Source organism: Gossypium arboreum, chromosome 11 (genome assembly GCF_025698485.1).
Source record: "Gossypium arboreum isolate Shixiya-1 chromosome 11, ASM2569848v2, whole genome shotgun sequence".
Classification (NCBI taxonomy): Eukaryota; Viridiplantae; Streptophyta; class Magnoliopsida; order Malvales; family Malvaceae; genus Gossypium; species Gossypium arboreum.
Window position 1 is genome coordinate 132,845,916 of NC_069080.1, and position 25,960 is coordinate 132,871,875.

The following is a 25,960-nucleotide window of genomic DNA, read 5'->3' on the forward strand; positions in this document are numbered from 1 at the left end:
AAAATCAACGGATTGTGCAAATTGACATAAACCGCCATGTGAGCAAACCTACCCCTTACTCCATTAGTAGTGTTAATATTCAATTTAACAACCTTTCCCACCATCATTCTGATCTCCCATAGAACCTTCTAATTATAAATGTGTCCCAGTAACCTAGGCAAGCGTATCCAAGACATTACCATACTTGGAAAGGGCTGAGCAGGGTTAAAATGAACACACCACAACTTCACTATTAGATATTACCCATAAATAATCCAAGGACCCTAGGAAATAACCTTTTTAAAATCTTCACAATTTTGAAACTTGGCCAGAAAATATTCATTCTCAATGTCCATAAGTTGAAGCGACATCGCTGGTCTCCATAAATTTGAAATTCTGTTTTGAAGAGCCACATATCCAATATTTTAGCCTAAGAGTTTGATCACAATCATATTTGCCATATCCTTGACCAGAAATTGTTGTACCCTCTCTGAGAAAACAATGGAAGGTGTTGGAATTTTGGACAAGAAACAGTCAAGGTTCACAGAAGCTTGAGCAACAAGGCTCGATACTTGCTGTGTAAACAAGAAATATAATTGAGCTCAAAGAACAAAATGAATGCAAGGAAATTAGAGAGTATTTGATGATGAATTTTGATGAATTTTTATTAACATTGAATAATAGCATAATGCTAATACATATACCAGACATAAGCTAGTAAAAAAATAAGCAAATTTTACCTAATCACTTACCTACCTCCACTAATTACATTGAAACTTGATAACCTATACTAGCACAATTTGTAAAGCTGATTTATCAGCTTAAATGTCAAAAAAATTACATCAAGTACATTACCAACCTAGTTTTAAACAAACCAAGTTACAAAATGTTAATTTAAAGTAACAAAATTAGCAGCATTGTCTTCAACTGCGACATGCATGGCTCGGGCAGCTTGTTCTTCTTCTTGGTTGCTTCATGTACTGCATGTAGGCCAACTTCAACACTCCTCTTTTGCTTGCATACTGTATACTCCCAGCTTAGCTCGCAAATCCATAAACCTTGACACACAAAGAGGCTTTGTCAAGATGTCAACAAGTTGATCCTCTAAACTGCAATGAATCAGTTTCACTTCTTGTGCTTATTTCATTTCTCTAACAAAATGAAGCTTAATGTTGAAATGCTTTGTCCTTCCATGGAATACTGGATTCTTTGCAATTGCAACATCAGATTGGTTGTCACACATAATCTCTGTTGCTTCCCTTTGGTGAAGATTCAAATTAGCTAAGATTTTCCTTAGCCAAATGGCTTGGTTGACAGCTCTTGCAGCTGCCACATATTCTGCCTCTACTGTCGACTGAGCAACAACAGATTGCTCCTTTGAACTCCAACAAAAAATGGGTGAACCAAGAGTAAAAACATATCCTGAGGTACTATTCATGTCATCTATCGAACCAGCCCAATTACTGTTAGTATAACCAATCAATTTCAAGCTTTTGGCTTTACTAAACAACATTCCATAACTCAGTGTACCTTTGATGTACCTGAGCACTCTTTTGGCAGCCTGAAAATGCTTCTTATTGCAACAATGCATGAATCTTGAAAGCAAACTCACAGCAAACATAATGTCTGGTCTAGTGGTAGTCAGATATTACAAACAACCTACCAAGCTCCTATAGACATGTTCACTAACCTGCTCAAAGTCACCTTGGCTTGATAGTTTCTCTCTAGTGGCAACTGGTGTGCTTGTTGCCTTGCAATTTTACATGAAGAATTTGCTCAGAATTTTGGAGACAAAAGCCTTCTGACTTAGGAAGATTCCATGTTGTGTTCAAGTCACTTCCATACCAAGGAAGTAAGACATTTGTCTCAAATTTGACATCTCAAACACTCGTTGCATTTTACATTTGAAGTCTGTCATCATTGCTTGATCTCCACCTGTCACTAGTAGGTTATCAACATATAGAGACATTATCAATTGAGTTTCACTACCTTACTTCTTCATATACAAGGTAGGTTCACTGATGCTTCTTTCAAATCCAAAGCTAGCTAGGTAGCCAATGATCCTGCTATACTAGGCTCTTGGTGCCTATTTCAAGCCATACAAGGCTTTCTTCAGTTTGTAGACCTTGTCCTCTTTACTAGCCACTTTAAAACCCTTAGGTTGTTCAACATAAATCTCTTCTTCAAGAATACCAACCCTAAGGTTGTTCAACATAAATCTCTTTTTCAAGAATACCATTGAGGAAGGCTGACTTCACATCAAGCATCAAGCTGATGGATTTTCCATTTCATCTGTGCAGCTAAGACAACTAGTAGCCTTATGGTGTCAAGCCTAGCCACTGGTGCAAACGTTTCAAAGTAGTCAATGTCATACTTTTGGCTGAACCCTTTTACAAGCAGCCTTGTTTTCAGTTTGTTCAAGCTTCCATCAGCATTGTGCTTGACTTGAAACACCCATTTCACCCCAATGACCTTCCTGTTTACTGGTCACTTAACTAGCTACCAGGTTTGATTCTTTTCAATCATACTAATTTCATCAGCCATTGCCTGTTTTCAGCCTTGTTGAGCTTTAGCCTCTTCAAAGTAGCTTGGTTCCATTGCAGCCACTTGAGCTCTTTCATAAATCTCAGCCAATGGTCTAGTGCCCCTGACTGGTTCATCATCAATGTCCATTTTAGGACTATTTTGATCAAGTTCAATCTAATCTGCCACAAAATCTTCAAATACTGTCTCTGGTTCATTCTTTTCCCAAGTCCAACTTGATTTCTCATCAAACACTACATCTCTGTTCACAAGCACTTTGTTGCATGAAGGATCTAGGATTCTGTAGCCCTTCTTCACACTGCTATAGCCTACTAAAATACTAGGTTGAGCATTCTTGGCCAACTTGTCCCTCTTGACAGTAGGAACATGTGCATAATAGATGCAGCCAAAGACCCTTAGGTGAGCCAGAGATGGTTTGAACGTAAACCAGGCCTTGAATGGAGTTTTCTAAGCCAAAGCCTTGGTTGGGAGCATGTTTTGGAGGTACACAGCAGTGTTGACTGCCTCAGCCGACAAAGTTTTGGGCAAATTCTTCTCAAACAACAGGCATCTGGCCATATCCATGAGACTTCTATTTTTTATTTCACTAACACCATTCTATTAAGATGTGTAGGTGTTGGTGAGCTGGTGTTTGATGCATGTTTCATCACAAAAGGATTGAAACTGAGTTGAGGTGTACTCAATTCCATTATCAGACCTCAAAGGCCTGAGCTTGCATCCTGATTCTGTTTCTACTGCAGCCTTAAACTTCTAAAACACTGAGGCTACCTCAGACTTATGCTGCAAGAAGTAAATCCAGTAATGCCTTGAGTAATTATCAATGAATAAGATGAAATCCCTGTTGCCATTTAGAGACTAAGCCTTCATGGGACCACACATATCAATGTACACAAGTTGTAGTCTTTCAGAAGCTCTTCAGGCTTTGTTTGAAGGGAATAGAAGTTTGACTTACTTTCCTAGCTGACATATTTCACAAACCTTATCTTTCTCAACTAAATTATTAAAGTTTTCAACTAGGTCTTCTTTGGTTAGCTGAGCCATTGATCTGTAGTTAGCATGGCCAAGCATTTTGTGCCACAGTTTGGATTCATCTGAAACAGCTGTGTAAACACTATCTAAGTCTTTGTTCCAGTCAACAATAAAGCCTTTGCCAGTCATGGTTACTGACATGAGTTTGGATGCACTTGGATCACTAATTTGGCATTCCTTAGCTTTGAACACCACTGAGTAGCCCTTTTCTAGCAATTGAGCTATAATGAGCAGGTTTCTATCAATTTCAGGCACCAATAGTACATTTGAAATAAATTTTTTGCCTGTGGGGGTGTTTATCAGCACATCTCCCTTGCCTTCTATTTTGATGAAGTGACCATTTCCAACATTCACCCTTGTTTTGAAGCTTCTATCAATTGACTTGAAGTGGCAGCATCAAAGGTCATGTGGTTTGTGCAACCACTGTCTATCAGCCATCCACTTGTGACATTTTCTTTGGAAGCTGAGCAAGTGACTATAAAAACTTGCTCTTCATGATCACTGCCTTCTTCTACTACTCGAGCCTCAGCTATTGGCTGCTGGGGTTGATTTTGTCTTGGTTTTCCCTTGTTTCTACAAACCTTTTCAACATGGCCCATCTTTTTGTAGACTTGGCACTGTACATTTGGCCTGAACCAATAATTTGTCTCTGGATGACCAGGCCTTTTGCAATGTCTGTAAGGTTGATCTCTTCTTCTTGCACCATCTAACATAGGCTTGTCTTTCTAGGTTTTCTTGCCTTTGTAGGCAGAGAAGCTTGAGGCTGGTCTGGTTTTGGCTTGGAAGGCACCTTCTTGGTGCTCCTCCAGTCTGCTTGCTTTCATTTGCTCTTAAGCATAAACAACATTGATCAGCTCTGTCAATGAGATGTTGGTCAAGTCCCTTGAGTCTTCAAGGGATGATATCTTTGCCTCATACCTCTTAGGCAAGGTTGAGATCACCTTTTCCATAATTCTTGCTTTACTGAACTGTTCTCCAAGTAGCCTTATGCTGTTTACCATAGCTATGATTCTGTCTGAATACTGCTTGACAGTTTCTTCCTCCTTCATCTTCAAGTTTCCAAAATCCCTTCTCAAATTCAGTAGTTGTTGCTACCTTGTTCTGACAGTCTCTTGGAACTCCTCCTTCAGCTTGTCCCAGGCTTGCTTTCGTGATTCACAAGTCATGATCCTTGTGAAGATCATATCTGACAGACTGTTTTGAATGCAAAACATAGTTTTATGCCTGATGGTCACTAAGCTAACTAAAAATTTGACTAAGGCAAGTGCACCTATTGAACAACAGTATAGTTATGGTGAGATCGAAAATATCATATCCACGAGGACTAAAAGTACTAGTAATTACTATTTTTTTATTATCTAGCCTAAAAATTAAGAGAATGTTTTATTTAAAACTAATTATCTAATTAATTAAGATTGCGACAGAGATTAAAGTTGGAAAATACTTTTTAGAAAACCGATGGAGAAGACAATATCCAAGGAAGAATCCATCTAGACTTCACTTATTACCTTTGAATTAGACGATTTATTCACTTGGCTTAATCTGTAGAAATCCCTAATTTATGTTAATATCCCTTCCGAGACTAAGAACAACTAACTCTAGGTTGATTAATCAAAATCTCTTTCTAATTAAAACCCCTATTGTCGCATTAACTCGATCTATGGATTCCCTTATTAATTTGACTCTAATCCGACAGATTTATGTCATCCTATCTCTAGAATTGTATGTAACTCCACTTAACTGTGAATGATCTACTCTTAAACAGAGACTTTTGCTTCATTAAATAAGCACATCAAAAATCTGAATAATATCCTGGAATATTAAAGCAAGGGTTAATTTCACAATTAAGAATAAGAATAAGTATTTATCATATATATAACTCAAATAATAATAAGATCTATCTTAGGTTTTATCTCCCTTAGGTATTTAGGGAGTTTAGTTCATAATAATAATGGAAAACATCTCAAAGTTTGGAAAACAACAAAACATAAAGAAACCCAAAGAACTTCTAAGAAATTGGATGAAAATCTTTAGTCTTGATGTAGATCTTGCCTCCGAGGTGATTCTGATGGCTGTCATTGAGTATTTTCTGCCTTCTACTCTATGTACTCTATATGTCCCTCTAATCCTCTTCTAGGGTCTTTAAATAGACTTTGGAATGTCTGAATTCACCCCAAATTATCATTTTCCAAGTAGAATTAGACTTAGGCTCAACAGGGACACGATCGTGTGCCACGCCCGTATGAAGGTACTTAGGCTGTGTGCAATTCTGAGTTGATTTAATGTCGATTCGGCCATGACACATGGATGTGCGGTCTACCCGTGTGGCACACACGAGCATGTGGATCACCCGTGTGAAAGTGTCTAGGCCGTGTGCTACGCTAAATTAGGCCCATTTTGTTCGTTTTTGGCCCGTTTCTTGCTCTTTTCACCTTCCTATGCTCACCTAAGTGTAAAACATGAATTTAAAAGATTAGGAGCATTAAATTCAATAAAACAAAGGAAAAATCATCCATAAATATGCCAAGCATGAGGTAAAAATATGTATATATATTACAGTTTATCAAATATCCCCACACTTAAGTATTTGCTTGTCCTCAAGCAAAATACTCAACTCACAATTAAAATAAATCCTTCTCAACTTATAATTCTTATCAATAATGTTCAAAATATTCCACAAGTAATCATATGTTAAGAGCTTAACTATAAGAACATTAAAGTTTCAAACAATCCAAATTGAACATTTCAATCATAAAATTATAGGTATCACCCTTTATCTAAGTAATCACCTTTAATTCCAAATTGACAAGGTTGACATACTCACTAATGATTCACTCAAATCACTCAAAGTGTTTAAGGTTCAATAATTAAGCACTCAATAGCCAAATATGAAAGGTTATTACCATAGGCTTGCATTAAAATCAAATCTCCACCACTATAATGAGATGATACACAAATCAAACGGTCTTTAACCGGGTTGTAATGGGGCTTGGGTTAAATGTGTGGATAAAGGCTAAAAAAGAGGGTTAGAATTGAGACTAATTTTATAGGTTACCAAATTTAGAAAAACAAAGCTAATTACTAAATTACAAACAAGTGTCAAAATTAACACTAACCAAAACTAATGAAGTGAGCTTTTATCTCAATAATGACTTTAACTTATCCAAGCTCTTTATAACAATATGTAATTTGAATGAATATAAATATATATATATATATATATATATATTTAAGAATAAGAACAAGTACAATAATGGAAAATACATAATAAGAAATAATTCAACAACTAGAATGAACGAACAAAGTTAGGTAACTAATCAAATCAAATCTCGAAAAAAAAGGAATCAATGAAAAGGGAGAAATTCTTAATGAATCAAAAAGGTTAAGTTGTGGGTTAATATTAAAGGGAAAATCAAGAAATAATAGTTAAGGCTCAAAGGGGTTCACTAGGGGTCAATTATGTAGGTAGGCTTTTTATAGGGTAAATGGGTTAAAACCTAATTGCCTTTATCATTTTAATATATCAAATCAAAGGTGTGGTCTCGACATGTATAATTGATGCAAGTTCTAGAATAACAAATCAATGTTGACACACTCATAACCAATAAAATCAGTGAGCAAGAAAGATATATGCTCTAAAAGGCTCAAGATCTTACAAAAATTATGGGTATTGGATGTCAAACCTGTAAATTCAAAACTTCAAGATAATACCTCAATTCAGGGAAATAACCTAGTAATTTTACTTCTCAAAAGTCAAATTATCATGCTTGATTCTCTAATGTCTTAAAGGTTAAACAATCAATGCATAGTTACCTATGATTTAATTCAACACATATCAATAAAAATCATAAATCAACTAAAATTTACTCTAATAATGATAAAAGAAAATTATTTGAGAACAAGATAAATATTTAGGGATTTTCTAATAATTACATAAATAACCTCCCTACACTTAAGATGTACATTGTCCTTAATGTACAAAGATATATAATAGCAATATAAGCATAATATCAGAAGAGAGAGAGAGAAGCGAAACTGCCCTAAAATTTTGGATGAAATCCTTGGAATGATGGAAGCTAGAACTATAGATAATGCTAATGAAAAGCATGATTCTGAGTTACTAGTAAGAAAATAAACACAACTGTGGAAGAGAATTAAGGCGTCACTCGATAATAATCATAAAGAAAAACATAGGTCAAAATATAAAACATAAGTCTTCAAAAAGAAATAAAAGGCAAAATAAAATAAAAATAAAATAAAAATAAATATAATAGTAAAATAAAGGGGCTCAAAGGTCGTCATCATCATATGCCTCGTGGGTCGACGGTGCCGAAGGAGAGATGTGGAGGTGGTGGCAAATCTGTCGAAAAGTGGCATCAATGCTATCGAACCGTTCAAAGCACTGCTACTCAAAGCGAGTGAATCGCTCGAATAAATCTATCAAAGTGGCAGCAGGAGGTCGGTGACTCGGTGGTGGTGGTGGGTGTGGGTTGGTGGTTAAGAGAAAAATTGAGAAGAAAGATGAGGGCTGGAGTGTGAGGGTGGAGAGGGATGGGCATGGTTAGAGGGTGAGGGGGTTATTGGTGAGGGAATAGAGAAGTGAGGGAGGGTAGGTGAGGTTGGGGCACTAGGCGAGGGGAAGTGAGCTGGTTTGGTTTGTGATGGAAAAGGGACCAATCGGGGTGGGGGAATGATTTGTGGACTGGTGGCTGAGTGTTTGCGCACAAGGGGGAGATGGTGGTCGAGAGAGTAAGTGACGATAGTGGCCGGATGGTAAGTAAGAGGGACTACGGTGGCCGGAGTGGGGGTAAAGGTTGCGGCGGCTGGAGGTTGAAGAAGAGAGGAAAAAGACAAAGTAAGAGAAAAAAGAAGGGTTAGGGTTTAAAAGGGGACACGATCGTGTGAGGCCCGTGTTGGGCCACACTGCCGTGTCACACGCCTCTGTGGCTCGGGTTTACCCTATGTTAATCGCAAAAATTTAGTGCCTATTCGTCACACGGCCTGTGAACACACTCGTGTGTCTAAGCCGTGTCGCATGGCCGTGTGCTTCGCTGTTCATTTCTCCCACGCCCGTGTGGTATCCAACAAGCCCGTGTGTCTGAACACATGACTGTGTGCTTTGCCCGTGTAACTCTCTGACTTGTTTGAAAATTAAAAATTTAACTCAAGTTTTCACACGGCATAAGACACGCCCATGTGTCCTGGCTGTGTGGCTCGATACTTAGGGATTTTTAACCCTATTTCCACACGGCCAAAGACACGCCCGTGTGTCCAGGCCATGTAGGCCACTGTACCTGTACAAAAATACTAAAAATAGCTAAAATAAACTAGTTAGTAGTGTTAGTGCTCGGGTTACCTCCCGAGAAGCGCTTATTTAAAGTCTAAGCTTGACTTACCTCAATTTCGTGTGATTACGGTGGATTGATGATTTGAAACTCCTCACCTCTGCTATCAATTTTATCAAAATAAGGTCTGTGTCGAGTACTATTTACTTTGAAATTTTCGAATTCAGTGTGGGTTACCTTGACTGTACCATGTGGGAAGGTTTTCAGTACCATGAAGGGAATTGCTCCGTTTGTATTGTGCTCTAAAGTAGAAATTCGGGGGTCCTTTTCATCTAACAGTACTTTGTCCCGGACCTTAAATTGTGTTTTTTCATCCCTACGCTTGTCGTGGTGTTGCTTTGATTCATCGTGCACTTTTGGTTTCTCCTTGACATGTGTTTGCCATTTGTCTAGTTCATCGATTTGTAGTCTTCGTTCCTCATGGGTCGTTCCGTTTTTGTCACATGGACTAGAATGTGTCTCCATCACGTTCTTCCTAGGGGTTTCTTAAAAAGAAGTTTGAGCCATAATGTTATTTATATCAACAGAACTTGTATAGCCATCTTGCTTACTAGAAAATTTAATTGAATCACGAGTTTGGAGAGTAATCGTGTCATCTCCTACACGACGTATTAGTTCTCCTGTGTCAACATCAAGTCCTAATAATTTCTAAAAAGGGTCATCCTAAAATCAAAGGCACGTCACTATCTTCTTCCATGTCTAGAACAACAAAATCAATTGGGAATATAAATTTATCAATTTTGACAAGCACGTCTTCAATAATACCCCTAGGAAATCTAATTGTTTTATCTACCAATTGAATGCTCATCCTAGTTTGTTTGGGTTTCCCAAGACCTAGTTGTTTAAACATTTTATAAGGCATGACATTAATGCTTGCCCCTAAATCAGCCAAAGTATTATTAACATTTAAGCTACCAATTAAGCAAGGAATCGTAAAACTCCCTGGATCTTTCAACTTGTTGGGTCATGAGATGCATCATCTAACTTTTGTTTATTAGCCAAGAGCTCCTTTAAAAATTTCACTGCGTTTGGCACTTGTGAAAAAGCTTCAATAAACGGTAAGTTAATATGTAACTTTTTTAATAATTTAAGGAATTTACCAAATTGTTCGTCTGTGTGGTCTTTCCTTTCGCATTGGGGTATGGCACACGAGGTTTATACTCTTTGCTTACCAGTTTTTGCTTACTGTGGTTCACCTCATTTTTACTGTTACTTACCACAAGTCCTTGCTTTAGTTCTGGTGCAGGTTCAACTAACCCTTCTTCATCTCAAACAGTAATCCCATGAAGTTGTTCCTTTGGGTTAGTTTCGGTGTTACTTGGTAGGCCACCTTGTGGTTGTTCAGAAATCAACTTAGCAAGCTGTCCTATTTGAGTTTCGAGCCCTTGAATCAACGCTTGCTGATTCTTAAGTGCTATTTCAGTATTCTGAAAATGAGTTTCTAACACCGAGATAATTTTGTGAGCATCTCTTCAAGGTTCAGTTTCTTCTCTTGTTGGAAAGGTGGTTGTTGAAAGCCTGGGGGATGTTGTGGCCTTTGATTTCCTTGACCACCCCATGAGAAATTAGGATGGCTCCTCCAACCTGCATTATAAGTATTACTATACGGGTTATTTTGAGGTCTAGAATTATTACCCATATAGTGGACTTGTTCCTCCTCAGAGCTAGGGTTGAAGGATGAATAATCTGTATTGTGTACTCCTCCTCTATTTGAATCACACCTCATCACTGGATGTACCTGAGTAGAACCATACAAACCATCAGTCTTTTTATTTAAAAGTTCTACCTGATTGGATAGCATAGTGACCGCATCGAGATTGAAAATAATAGCTGCTTTTGTTGGCTTTGTTCTCATGACTTGCCACTGATAGTTATTCAGCGACATTTCTTCGATAAATTCGTAAGCCTCTTTAGGTGTTTTATTGTTTAAAGTTCCACCGGCGGCTGTGTCGATAAGTTGCCTTGTTGAGGGCTTCACACCGTTGTAGAAAGTCTAAACCTATAGCCATAGAGGTAACCCATGGTGAGGGAAACTTCTTATCCTTGTATCTCTCCCATGCATCATAAAGAGTTTCTAGATCCATCCGCACAAAAGAAGAGATATCATTCCTCAATTTAGCCGTTTTAGCCGGTGGAAAATATTTAAGTAAAAATTTTTCGGTCAGTTGTTCCCAAGTGGTGATTGACCCTCGTGGAAACGAGTTCAACCACTGTTTAGCCTTATTTCTCAATGAAAAGGGAAATAACCGAAGGCGAATGGCATCATCAGAAACGCCATTGATCTTAAAGGTGTCGTAAAATTCTAGAAAATTCGCTAAATGAGTGTTTGGATCCTCGTCCTAAAAACCATCAAACTGAACAAACTATTGTATCATTTGAATTGTGATAGGTTTCAGTTCAAAATTATTTGCAGCAACAGCAGGTCTAACGATATTCGATTCAGCTCCTGTTAAATTAGGTTTAGCATAATCATACATAATACGACGAGCAGGATTCTGATCTACTGGATTTGCAGCAACCACAGGAGGTAACGGATTATTCTAATTTTTATCCATCTCCTCAGTTGTGGTATGAATATCGTCATCTTGCCCTTCTTCTATGTATTGTAGGCTTCGCCTTATTTCTCTTTGGTTTCTGTGAGCTGTGCTTTCAATTTCACTGTCGAAAAGTAGAGGTCTTGACGGGTTTCTTCTAGTCATAAACTATAAAAACCTGCCAGAAGTAAGAAAAAAAAATTTAGTAATTAAGAAAAATTAAAAATAAGATTAAATTACAATAAAAATAAAGAATTTCTAAAGTAATAAAAATTAAGCGTTCCTAATATCTTAATCCTTGGCAACGGCGCCAAAAACTTACTGGTCGCTAAACTACCTAAAAATTCGACTAAGGCAAGTGCACCTATCGAACAGCAGTATAGTTATTGTGAGATTGGAAATATCGTATCAACGAGGACTAAAAGTACTAGTAATTATTATTTTTTTATTATCTAGCCTAAAAATTAAGAGAATGTTTTATTTAAATCTAATTATCTAATTAATTAAGATTGCGACAGAGATTAAAGTTGGAAAATACTTTTTAGAAAAACGATGGAGAAGACAACACCCAAGGAAGAATCCACCTAGACTTCACTTATTACCTTTGAATTAGACGATTTATTCACTTGACTTAATCCGTAGAAACCCCTGATCTATGTTAATATCCCTTTCGAGACTAAAAACAACTGACTCTAGGTTGATTAATCAATATCTCTTTCTAATTAAAACCCCTATTGCCGCATTAACTCGATCTATAGATTCCCTTATTAGATTTGACTCTAATCCGACAGACTTATGTCGTCCTATCTCTAGGATTGCATGCAACTCCGCTTAATTGTGAATGATCTACTCTTAAACAAGGACTTTTGCTCCACTGAATAAGCACATCAAAAACCTGAATTAATAACTTGGAATATTAAAGCAAGGGTTAATTTCACAATTAATAATAAGAATAAGTATTTATCATATAACTCAAATAATAATAAGATTCGTCTTAGGTTTTATCTCCCTTAGGTATTTAGGGAGTTTAGTTCATAATAATAATGGAAAACATCTCAAAGTTTGGAAAACAACAAAACATAAAGAAACCCAAATAACTTCTAGGAAATTGGATGGAAATCTTCAATCTTGATGTAGATCTTGCCTCAGAGGTGATTCTGATGGCTGTCCTTGAGTATTTTCTGCCTTTTACTCTGTGCGTCCCTCTAATCCTCTTCTAGGGTCTTTAAATATACTTTGGAATGCCCAAATTTGCCCAAAATTAGCCTTTTCCGAGTAGAATTAGACTTAGGCTCGACAGGGACACTGCCATGTGCCACACCCATGTGAAGGTGCTCAGGCTGTGTGCAATTTTGACTTGATTTAATGTCGACATGGCCATGACACACGGGAGTATGGTCTACCCGTGTGTCACACACAAGCGTGTGGATCACCCGTGTAGAAGTGCCTAGACCGTGTGCTACGCTAAATTAGGCCCATTTTGTCTGTTTTTGGCCCGTTTCTTGCTCTTTTCGCCTTCCTATGCTCACGTAAGTGTAAAACATGAATTTAAAGGATTAGAAGTATTGAATTGAATAAAATCAAGGAAAAATCATCCATAAATATGCCAAGCATGGGGTAAAAATATGTATATATTACGGTTTATCAATGCCTTTTAGTTCTTTCATCAGCATGCTGCCTGATTCAAGCCACTGTTGGATTGGTTCTTAAAGGTGCTGGTTCAACATCTGAGTTGACAACCTACCACAAATCGAATGCTTGCAGGTAGGTCTTCATTTTGACTACCCATATGTGGTAACCTTCTCTATTGAAGACTGGTGGTGCTGTTGGAGAGAATCCGAATGAAAGACATGGCTTTAATGGTTGAAAAGTATGACAGGTCCACTGAGAATACTGCTCTAGATACCCATTCGATTTTGGACAAGAAACAGTCAAGGTTCACAGAAGCTTGAGCAACAAGGCTCGATACTTGTTATGTAAACAAGAAACAGAATTGAGTTCAAAGAACAAAATGAATGCAAGGAAATTAGAGAGTATTTGATGATGAATTATAATAATTTTAATTAACATTGAATAATAGCATAATGCCAATACATATACCAGACATAAGCTGGTCAAAAAATAAGCAAATTTTACCTAATCACTTACTACCTCCACTAATTACATTGAAACTTGATAACCTATACTTGCGCACTTTGTAAAGCTGATTTATCAGCTCAAATGTCAACAAAATTACATCAAGTACATTACCAACCTAGTTCTAAACAAACTAAGTTACAAAATGTTAATTTAAAGTAACAAAATCAACAGTATTGTCTTCAACTGCAACATGTATGGCTCGGCCAGCTTGTTCTGCTTCTTGGCTACTTCATGTGCTGCATGTGCTGCATGCAGGCCAACTTCAGTAGAAGGAATACCGTTCAGATATGATCTCTTGATATCTCGTTTGACAAAACCCAAGTCATCTTCCCCTGGGGCAATGGCCCCACTCTTCGATCCCACAGATCCTTTCCCCATTAATTCTCTTTCCATGATATCTAATTATTTGGACTCAAAACATTGTCCACCACGATATCGTCAACTACCTTGTTCTTTAGACCGTACTTTCTTGGTAAAACGGTCTTCATTTCGACAAACTTCATCCCTGTTATCCTCACAGAGAGAAAAAGTTTCTGCGGACACTAGAAATACAGAAAGTCCTTTTAATTCAAACTTTTAATTCACTAAAAAAAATCATTTTATTTTATGTGAATACTTAAAGGGATCATAGTTAAATATTGGATTTTGCATTTTTAAATATCAATTTTTGATAACATGACATTAAGGAGGTATCAATTTTTAACCAATTCCTGAACCTTATTTTTCTGTGGATTTGAAGGCGAACCTTAAAATTGTCAATTTTAGTTTGAAGCTTTCGTGTTTTTTTAGAATTGAAGTTTTCCATATTTACAAATATCATCAAGCTTGGGTTGCTTTGCTCGCACCCGGTGGCAGTAGCTAGGCCTAGCACGTCCAGCGTGGAATCATATTTGGATGGTGTTGCCTCATTGCCTGTTGACTTAAGCTCTGTTGTTAAAGCTCGAGAATTCACCGGCGGATCGAATGATGAGTTAATAAGTGATAGAAACAACGCCATTCCTCCATTAACAATTACAGAGTCGTTTGTGTCTTATGGTGGGTGAAGTTTAATTGAAGATTCTCATCATACAAATGTTTTTTTTTTAAGGAATTAGGATCCAAATTCAAAATATTTGGTGATAGAGCGGTTTGCAGCTTCAAAGGCCAAAGTTGTTGTAAATTTACAACAATTGTATAGAGTGTGCTGCAAAAGCCCTGGAAGCCCTCTTGTTCTTGTTGGAGTTGGAATCCTCATTTGTAATAGTCGCTGTACAAAATATTTCAACCATTAATCAAAAGCCCCGTTTTCAGGGACATGATTTTTGCATCTCAATCGAAGGTTTCAAAAGTTGAATTCTTTGGGATTGGGACGCCCATTCAATGGACTAGAAAGCTGAAAAGTTATATCAAGGATTTTATTCTACTTCCAAATGATATCCAAATATTGAACTTTTAATTCCAAAATGCATTTTGCCTTCTTTGATTTAGAACTCTCAGTATCAATTTCATGTTCGTATTATGAACACCAATATATTTATAGTTCATCACATCAATCAAAGTTGCGGATATAAAGAATACTAAAAAAGAATCTATTTGTACCATCAAACAATAACAGGAGTAAAACAGAAACTTATAAAACTAACTAAATATGAGAAAAGTTCTTGAAAAGGCTAGTGAAGCAGTCTACCACACTTACTCCTCCTTCCATGATCGGCCAGTTATAAAATTGAAAATGTTTTGCATCCGTTTAGGCTGCGGCCCTTCTTCCCCTGTTTCATCGATATCACTTTTTCGTTTTACAAGGGACGTGCTGCCTGCGGATCCATCGTTTTCAGTAGAGTGACGATGGATATGTTCCAAGTTTGGACAAGAATGAGTGGTATGGTACTGCACCTCTTTTATTTCTTCCAAATCTTTCTCATACATTATTCTAACACCACACTTCTTCACCTTAACAGAAGGATACCTTTTTGGAGAAGATTGGAAAGACATCTCAAGCGATAAATTCTTGGTTTCAAAATTATCCTTTAAGGATAATGGATAAAATACTTTACGGGACAAATAACGAAGAAAAAGGTGGTCCTTCGTTATGCGTCGTCGATCAAAATTAAGGAAATTGAAATCGACCCTTCGACTATTTTTAACTTGAAAAACAGATCCATTACTACTAGATTGTCCAGAATATGTAGAATGGATATAAGTTGGACCACCGATAACCTTTATCTCGGAACCATCATCATCGCCGAAAATGCAGCAGAAAGCAACTCCAATCCATTGACTGTCATTCTGAATTTTGAGAGGCAAAGGTATGTCAATTACAGAGCCACCTCTCTGTTGGCTGAACCATTCTGGGATTTCATTTCAGGTATAACAACATCAAATCTTTTTCTTGAATTTGCAAATGCCTGCAAATAAAAACATCAGTCGTTCTTGAATTTGCAAATGCCTGCAAAATAAAATATCTGTAGTTTTGTAACTAAAACCATGAAAAAAAAGAGAGATCAATCAACCTTAATATATGTTTTCAGCAATTTTATTGCACTAATTTTCTCAGTCAATTTGTAGCTGTTAGTGGCTATAAAGCAAACCCTATCATCTTTCCAATCAATTGCCATCCTTGCTGGAAGCATAGGCAAGCATTCAAGCTCACTGCAATTTGACACTCCAAGATATACAAGATTGGAACGATGAATAAGAGACGCAGCTATGCTGGTGAAATTGTTACCATCAAGACCAAGAAATTTCAATGAGGTTAGACCAGAAACATCACTAGGAATATCTCCTTCACCAATATTACACAGGCTGCAATTTGACAATATAAGAGTTTCAAGCTTGGAGAGTCGAGTAAGAGACGCTGGTATGCTGTTGAAATTGTTACCGCTAAGATCAAGATTTGTCAAAGAGTGTTAGAATTAAGTGACCCAAATTCTTATTTAAATAAAATACGATGGAAAATAAAATAAAAGTAAAATCCATATAGAACTAGACTTCTTTTATTTTATTTTAGAATAAGGTTTTTAAACATTATTAAACTCCATCTATTTTATATTGATTAGGATAAGGTGTTTCAATCCTACTAGAATATGGCTTTGCAAGCCTATAAATAGACATAGTCTATTCCTCTTGTATTTGAGTAAAAAAATTTTTTCGACATAGTGAATTTTCTTCTCCTCTGCCCGTGGTTTTTTTCCCGAAAGGGTTTCCACGTAAAATTTATGTGTTCTTTATTTTTATTTATTTTATTCTATTTTATTTTTCACAAATTGGTATCGAGCTTCCGGTTATTCATCTCGATCACGGTAATGGCGTCTTTGAAGTATGAAATTCATTGTTGGATCGCAACACCAGATTTGCGTTGTGGCAAATTAAGATGCAAGCAGCTTCTTGCAGATGGATCTAGAGGATGCCCCGCTAGGATAGATAAGATGCCTTCGACATTAACAGATGAAGAGAAGAAGCGTAAGGATCGAAAGGCATTAACACAATTACATCTGCATTTGTCCAACGAAATTTTGCGGGATGTGATGAAAGAGAAAACCGCCACGCATTATGGAAGAGGCTAGAACAAATATGTATGTCGAAAACTCTAACAAGCAAGTTGCATATGAAGCGGCGTCTTTATGCTCATCGTTTGGAGGAAGGTGCGTCATACACGAACACTTAACAGTGTTTAAAGAAATTCTCTCAAACTTGGAGGCCATGGAGGTTCAAGATGATAAGGAAGATCTAGGGTTGATTCTACTTTGTTCGTTGCCCTGTCTTATTCAACCTTTAGAGACACGATTTTATATAGCCGCGAGTCTCTCACGCTTGATGAGGTTTATGATTCTTTAACCTCGTATGATAAGATGAAGCATCTTGTGGTTAAACCCAACTCTCAGGGAGAGGGTCTCATTGTTCGTGGGAGACAAGACCGGAATGTTGATGATGATCGTGGTAGAACACAGGAACGGAATCCTCGTGGTAAATCTAAGGGTAGATCGAAATCTTCAAGCAGAGGTAAAACTTGCAACTTCGCAAGAAGAAAGGGCACATTAAATCTGAGTGCTATAAGCTACAAAATAAGATTAAAAGGGAGGCTGCGAATCAAAAGGGAAAACAGCCAAAAAAAATTCGGTGAAGCTGATGTTGTAGAAGACTACAGCGATGGTGAACTTCTAGTTGCTTCATCAATGATTCTAAAGTAAGCGAGGTGGATACTTGATTCAGTTGCACCTTCCACATGAGTCCCAATCGGGATTGGTTTACAACTTATGAAACAGTATCTGAAGGTGTTGTTTTGATGGGAAATAATGCTTCATGTAAAATCGCAGGTGTTGGAACAATTAAAGTTAAGATGTTTGATGGAGTTGTCAGAACACTTAGTGACGTGCGGCATGTTCCAGAATTGAAAAAAAATTTAATTTCGTTGAGTACTCTTGATTCAAAAGGGTACAGATACACAGCTGAAAGTGGGGTTTTAAAGATTTCTAAAGGGTTCCTTGTTGTGATGAAAGGGCAAAGAAAGATTGCCAAGTTATATGTTTCTGAGGTTCTCTCATTCTCGGTGATGCAGCTGTCGCTTCCTCTTCCTTGTCAGATGATGATATTACTAAACTTTGGCATATGCGCCTAGGGCATATGAGTGAGAATGGCATGGCAGAATTAAGCAAAAGAGGACTTCTTAATGGGCAAGGAATTTGCAAACTGAATTTCTGTGAGCACTTGTGTTTTTGGGAAGCAAAAGAGAGTTCGATTCACTAGAGGAATCCATAACACGAAGGAAACGTTGGAGTATATCCATTCTGATCTGTGGGGGCCGTCCAGAGTGCCTTCGAGAGGTGGAGCTAATTATATGCTAACCTTTATTGATGATTTTTCCAGAAAAGTTTGGGCGTTCTTCCTGAAGCGGAAAAGCGATGTGTTTTCCACATTTAAGTCTTGGAAAATTATGATTGAAAAAGCAGACAGAAAAGCAGATAAAATACCTCCGTGCATGCACAATGGCTTAGAGTTACTGCTCGATGAGTTTAATAGATTGTGCAAGTCGAAGGATCATGAGACACTTGACGATTCGTCATACTCCACAACAAAAGCGGCGTTGCAGAACGAATGAACGAAACGATCATGGAGAAGGTTCGATGTATGTTGTCAAATGCCAACTTACCAAGTCATTTTGGGCGAAGCGACCTCTCGCATGTTTTTGATCAACCGATCTCCATTCGTTGCCATTGAGAAAAGACTCCACAAGAGGTATGGTCCGTAATCCTGCTAATTATTCGATTTAAAGATTTTTGGGTGTCTGCGTATGCTCATGTTGATAATGGAAAATTGGAACCGAGATCCATTAAATGCGTTTTCTTGGTTATAAAGTGGTGTAAAAGGCTATAAGTTATGGTGTCCTGAAAATAGAAAAGTTGTGATTAGCGAGAGATGTTGTTTTTGATGAAACCGCTATGCTACCTAACTTATCTCTTAAAGACTCTTCCAATAAAGAAAACCAAAAGCGGTGGAGCATCGATTAATACGAATCAACTCCTCAAGCCAAGACAAAAATTGAGAATAGAGTTGCTTCTTCACCGCAATACTCTATCGCCAAAAACAGGACAAGAAGAGAAATTAAACCTCCAAAGAAGTATGCCGAGGTTGATCTAGTTGCTTATGCTTTAAATGTGGCTGAAGATATAGATGCGAATCAAGAGCCATTTAATTATTCCGAGGCGATTAGTCGTGAAGACTCGAAAAGTGGATGTTTGCTATGCAAGAGGAGATGGAATCACTCCACAAAAACAGAACATGGGATCTTGTAAAACTTCCTAAAGGTAAAAAGGCTGTTCGTTGTAAATGGGTGTTTAAAAGAAAGAAGGACTCGGAGTTGAAGAACCCGGATATAAAGCAAGGCTTGTTGCAAAGGGTTACTGATCAAATTCGAGTGGACCTCACAGATGTGTTCTCTCCAGTTGTTAAGCATAGTTCGATTCGAGCTTTGCTTGGTATTGTTGCCATGCATGATTTGGAGCTTGAGCGGTTAGATGTAAAACCGCATTTTGCATGGAGAACTTGAGGAAGATATTTACATGCAACAACCAGAGGGTTTTATAGTCTCAGAAAAAGAGGACTATGTTTGCTTGCTGAAAAAGTCCCTTTACGGTTTGAAACAATCACCAAGACAACGGTACAAGAGGTTTGATTCCTTTATGACTTCTCATGATTTCAAAAGAAGTAGTTTTGACAGTTGTGTCTACTTTAAGAAAAAGCAGTGATGGTTCTTTTGTGTATCTACTTCTTTATGTTGATGACATGTTGATAGCAGCAAAAGATAAAAGAGAGATAAGAAAGGTTAAAGCCCAACTAAGTGAAGAATTTGAGATGAAAGATTTAGGACCAGCAAAGAAGATACTTGGTATGGAGATTCTCGAGATAGAAAAGCAAGTAAATTGTACCTAAGTCGGAAGGGTACATTGAGAAAGTTCTTTGCGAGTTCAATATGCGAGTGCTAAGCTGTTAGTACTCCTTTAGCGACCATTTCAGACTTTCATCGGCCTTATCTCCTCAATCGATAATGAGATTGAGTACATGTCACATGTTCCATACTCTAGTGCAGAGGATCTCTCATGTATGCTATGGTTTGTTCACGTCCGATTTATCATATGCATCGGTCAGCTTAGCGAGATACATGGCGAATCTGGTAAAGAACACCGGAAAGCGATTCGATGGATTTTAAGATACTTACGAGGCACTACTAATGTTTGCTTACGCTTTGGAAGAACTAAAGATGGAGTTATAGGGTATGTTGATGCTGATTTTGCTGGAGACCTTGATAGAAGAAGATCTCTCACAGTTACGTCTTTACAATCGGAGGTTGTGCAATTAGTTGGAAAGCCACTTTGCAAACTACGATCGCTTTGTCTACCACCGAAGCCGAGTACATGGCGATTCTTGAGGCTTGTAAAGAAGCTATTTGGTTGAAGGGACTATTTAGTGAACTCAATGAAGACCTTCAAATCAGCACAAGATTTTGTGACGATCAGTGCCATCTTTCTTACAAAAGATCAAATGTTTCATGAGAGAACAAAACACATTGATATTCGGTATCATTTTGTTCGTGATATTATTGCTCGTGGTGATATTGTTGTGAGCAAAATTAGCACTCATGAAAATCCTGCAGATATGATGACTAAGTCACTTCCTATAACCAAGTTTGAGCATTGCTTAGACTTGGTTGGTGTTCATTGTTGAAGTTAAACCCTTAAGGGGTTTTTTGGAAGAGGTGAAGAACTTGTTTATTGAAAGTTCGCGATGAAGAACTTGTTCATTGAGAATTTGTGTCAAGGTGGAGATTGTTAGAATTAAGTGACCCAAATTCTTATTTAAATAAAATACGATGGAAAATAAAATAAAAGTAAAATCCATATAGAACTAGACTTCTTTTATTTTATTTTAGAATAAGGTTTTTAAACCTTATTAAACTCCATCTATTTTATATTGATTAGGATAAGGTGTTTCAATCCTACTAGAATATGGCTTTGCAAGCCTATAAATAGACATAGTCTATTCCTCTTGTATTTGAGTAAAAAATTTTTCGACATAGTGAATTTTCTTCTCCTCTGCCCGTGGTTTTTTTCCCGAAAGGGTTTCCACGTAAAATTTATGTGTTCTTTATTTTTATTTATTTTATTCTATTTTATTTTTCACAAAGAGGATAGACAAGAAATAGCACCAGGAATATCTCCTTCACCAAGATTGCAGTCCCTTAGAGTCAACTTTGTTAATGAACTCAAACCGGATAATGAAGGTAGCGTTAGAGCTATGGAATTCATCCTTCCTCTTTGGCTTGCCTTGAAAAGAGAAAGTAGATTTCTTTTTAACTTAGACGGAACCTTGCATCCACCGAAAGATAAAATTTTAAGATTTTTCAACTGAGAAATGAAGAAGGGTGGTTCTTTTATGGCTGTTTTACTCAAGTCAAGCTCTTCCAAAAATTTTGCTTGCTGCAAATTCTCTGGAAAATATTCAACTTTACAACAAACACAAAGATGAAGAGTTTTTAGATGTTCCATTTTCCCATCAATCTCTGGAAACCTTGCAAGATTTGAGCAACCCGAAAGAATTAAAGTTTCAAGGGATTCCATTCCAATTTTGGTTGGAAGACTCCTAAGACTTCTGCACTCTCTTAAATTCAAGAGTTTCAGTCTTTTAAGCACTCCAAGTGATGGATGAACATCTACTAATTTGGTACAACCTTCCATAATCAAAACTTCGAGATATGGGACTGTTGTGAAGTCTGGTGTCTTGATGAGGTTTTGGGACCCCTTAAGGCTGATTATTTTCAACTTATACAAGGGCTGTCGAAAACAATAACAGATTAGAGAGAAAAGAGAAAATGTAATAAATCTCATCATTATTATTATTATTATTATTATTATTATTATTATTATTATTATTATTATTATTATTATTATTATTTATCTTATTCAAATTTTAACTATTTATAATAAAATAAGCTAAACACAAAGATAGTATGAATTTTATTCTTACTTTATTTCCCTTCCATAGTTGTTCAATGCGACTATATGGTAAAAAAAGTACGATAAGGTTGTCTGGTTGGAAGGTTGAAGGCAATGATTTTAAAGGATATCCTGTCCAATCTAAAAGTCGTAGCTCATTAGAAAGATAATTGAGATCATCACAATTTGAGAGGCAAAGTGTAGCACCCCAAACCCGGCCCAGAAGTTATGGCCGGATCTGGCATGCCACATCAAAAACGTTAAAAAAAAATTTCCATTCTAAGTCCAGAAAATCGTACTTGACGTTCAAAAGATTAATTCATTAAGGGTTAAAGTGAATGGAAGCTGTGCACCAGGTAGGAAACCGGAAAAGAGGTGGTGAGTCCATCGGATCGCTAATACTAAGCTCCTTCGGATCCAATCCTAGACATGCATACCGCCATTTCCACACCTTAACGTCATGGATGTTTCTAGGAAACCGATTTGATTAAGTCATTTTTAGGAAAAGTGATTAATTTTAGAAAATACTTTCATTGCGGAAGCTTTGCTTGTTGTCGTGTTATTTTGAAATCAATTGTTGTTTTTTTGAAAACGCGCTAAAGCTATCCAATTTCAACAGTTAAAATAAGTAATACCTATCTTAGTAATACATATTAAAACCATCAAAAATAATTAAGCGGCCTTATTACATTTAAAACCCAAAACTTCAAACGTAAATAAAAGATGTCCAGTTCACGGAAGAAAATCAAACTTTCGAGCGGGTGGCCACTCGAATTCCCTCACGACTCCAAGCCCACTATGGTTGGGGATTTCTGCGTGGATGAAAATAAAAGGGTGAGTTTGGGGAAACTCATTAATGTAAGGAAAACCCATTCAAAGCCCAAGTCACTCAAGCCTATTGGGCCTAAGCCCATTCAGGTAACAGTGGTACTGGGCCAGAGCCCTTTTCAGATTACAATAAACTGAGCCTTAGCCCCTTATTCAGACAACAGTATGGCCTATAGGCCCATTTCAAAATACATGCAACATCAGTAAACATATGCAAGCCCATTTGGGAGACTACTCAACCCACCAACCACTACACTCCACCGTACCAGCCATACACTCCATGTGGGAATAGCTCAACCCACCCACCCAACACTCCTGATTTGAGCCTTTGCTTTGCTCGATTAACGATAAATTGAGGCAAAGCCTCCAGTACGTGGACAAGCCACTTTCAGTACTTCCTCCGTCAATATCCCAGTCCCATGCATCAGATAATAACAACATGGCATGCAGTAAATAACAACAGTCAAACATGCATTTAGGTCAATTTAACCCTATGGGTATTTCGGTAATTTATCTCCTAGGGGTAAAACTGTAAATTTTTCACTTTTAAAGGTATTTCAGTAATTTATCTATTTTAAGGTTTTTCATGGATATTCCTACCTTTCACGTACTAACAGAATCACTACCGAGGGTTCTTACCGAATTGGGCCCGTTGGCCCATCATTCCAATTTTGGCCCATTAAGCCCAAAAATATCGAGGGCACAGAAATCATGCACTTTGCAGTCCAAATTTTGCAGCTTACCAAAAACATTAATCGATTTACCTCACGAGCATTCGCACACTCGCAAATCTACAAAATACCGGTTTTCGGCATTTTGGCTTTTCGACTTTTGCCGATCCAGACTAAGAAAGAGGGTGTTAGTTACACACCTGTTTGCGACGATATGCTGACGAGATCCACACACGAACCGCCTACAATTGGATTACTAACACGTTAATCTTACTATTCAAATACAAACTACGTATTAACCCCTTACAATATTCGGCCAACCACACCTACAGATCATAGTAAGCTTATAAGAAATCAATAAGCAACTCATTAACAAATTTTTGTCAATGTTTACCACATAATCATAATTTCACTGAAAGCTGTCTTCCTGAGCAACAATCATTAAATCATTTATAACTGGAGCTACGAAACTCCAAATCAAGTTCCGTTAATTTTCCCTGAAAATAGACTCATATATCTTCTATCCATAAAATTTTCAGAATTTTTTTGTATGGCCAATCAATACCAGATTTTTCTTAAAGTTTCCCATGTTTCACCGTTTGACTAATCTGACCACTCTTCATTACGAATCAAATTTCTCATTGTACAGAATTCAAAATATGCTCTTGTTTATTTCATTAGAACCTAGACTCAATAAGCTTTAATTACATAATTTATTCAGCTTCTAATTCATCTCCCACAATTTATGGTGATTTTCCAAAGTCACGTTACTGCTGCTGTCCCAAGCAGATTTATTATCAAATCACTCTTTCACAGATACCTTGCATGCATGTTATTTAAACATGTATATCACCAATCAATCATCACATATCTATGATTTTACTTAAGTATAATCTCCATTTCATCATTTTAAAGCACAACATGTTAGCTAATTTTTCCCTTTAACATCTAAGGCACATGCATGCTCATTTGTTTGGCTCAACTTCACATATCTTCCATTTTTCATCAAAAGAACATGAAACAACAACCATTTCCTTCATTTTAATTCATGACCAAATGCTCACAACACAACTAAAAATCAAAATATACTTCAAGAGTTAAGGTAGAATCAAGAAGAACTCATGAACCTCAAAATAGAAGCAAGGTACCAAGAACTTACCGTCAATTTTCCTCCTCCTAATGACCAAATACTCAAGAGCTTTCTCCTCTCCTTTCTCTTCTCTAACTTTCAGCTATGATGAATAAAGATGGACAAAACTTTGTTCTTTTCACCCCTTTTTCTTTTAATAAAACTTCATATTTCATCCATTTAATTCTTTAATACAAAAGACATGGAATTCTTATCATGAAACATTTACCTAACCCATTATCATGAAACATTTACCTAACCCATTATCATGGAACATTTACCTAACCTATTATCATTGAACATTTACATAACCTATTATCAATTTGTATCAATTTGTACCATAAATTATGGATATCAAGTGCACATTTTGTCTACAACAACATGATGGCTGGCCACTTCATGTAAAATGGGAGGTTTGTCATGCAAATCCTCCTATTTTGCACTCCTATTTATTTGGTCACTTCAATTTAGCCTATAGCATTTTCAAACATTTTCACATAGGTCCTATTTCATAATTTCACCCCCTTTTTCTTATGGAACAAAAATTAACTAAAATTACCAGGTTCTATCTTAAGCTTGGGCTTTCTAGAGGCCCACTAACATAATTAAACCTATGCCAACAGTCACAGGATTCCCGAAAATTGGGGCGTTACAACTCTACCCTCCTTAAAGAAATTTCGTCCTCGAAATTTACCTAATCCAAACAGATGAGGGTATTGCTGTTGCATCGTCTCTTCTGGCTCCCAAACTCAGAAGTTTCCCCTTCCTTAACTTGTTGAAAACGAGCGACCAAAGACTCATCGTTCAACTATTTTTCCTTAATCTCATCCAACTAGGTTGGCCTCACTTGCAACTCAGCCAACAGGCTTCCATCATCATACAGACTCAGACGAGCAAACATTGCTCTTAGATCGAATCTGACTCTACGACTTAGAGCATCGGCTACCACATTAGCCTTGCTTGGGTGATACTCGATCGAGCAGTCATAATCCTTAAGCAACTCAATCCATCTCCTTTGCTTAAGGTTCACTCCTTCGAGTCAACAAATACTTAAGACTCTTATAGTCGTGTATATAATACACCTTTCTCCGTACAAGTAATGTCTCCAAATCTTAAGTGCAAATATCGGTCTTGCCAACTCTAAATCATGAGTCAAATAGTTTCCCTCATGAGGCTTAAGCTATCGTGATGCATATGCAACCACCTTACCCTCTTGCATTAACACGCAGCCCAAACCCACGTGTGATGCGTCACTGTACACAGTAAAATCATTCCCAGACTCATTTGAATTAACACA

At 37.2% G+C, this 25,960-nt stretch overlaps 1 protein-coding gene, 1 long non-coding RNA gene and 1 other non-coding gene across 3 annotated transcripts; 1 reads left to right on the top strand and 2 right to left on the bottom strand.

The window, feature by feature from the left end:
- The first annotated feature begins 10,912 nt into the window (after positions 1-10,912).
- Positions 10,913-11,014, top strand: LOC128284787 (small nucleolar RNA R71). Its single transcript, XR_008275210.1, has one exon. It is a non-coding gene; the product is annotated as a small nucleolar RNA R71 (small nucleolar RNA).
- Positions 11,015-15,241: 4,227 nt separating this feature from the next.
- Positions 15,242-21,777, bottom strand: LOC108472073 (disease resistance protein RPV1-like). Its single transcript, XM_017773588.2, has 5 exons — positions 21,224-21,777; positions 16,138-16,429; positions 15,877-15,954; positions 15,695-15,835; positions 15,242-15,574 (listed from the first exon to the last, which is right to left on the bottom strand). The coding sequence occupies exons 1-5, from the start codon at positions 21,775-21,777 to the stop codon at positions 15,242-15,244; spliced, it is 1,398 nt and encodes a 465-aa protein (XP_017629077.2).
- Positions 21,778-23,257: 1,480 nt separating this feature from the next.
- LOC128284232 (uncharacterized) lies at positions 23,258-24,938 on the bottom strand. Its single transcript, XR_008274609.1, has 2 exons — positions 24,694-24,938; positions 23,258-23,776 (listed from the first exon to the last, which is right to left on the bottom strand). It is a non-coding gene; the product is annotated as an uncharacterized LOC128284232 (long non-coding RNA).
- Positions 24,939-25,960: the final 1,022 nt, after the last annotated feature.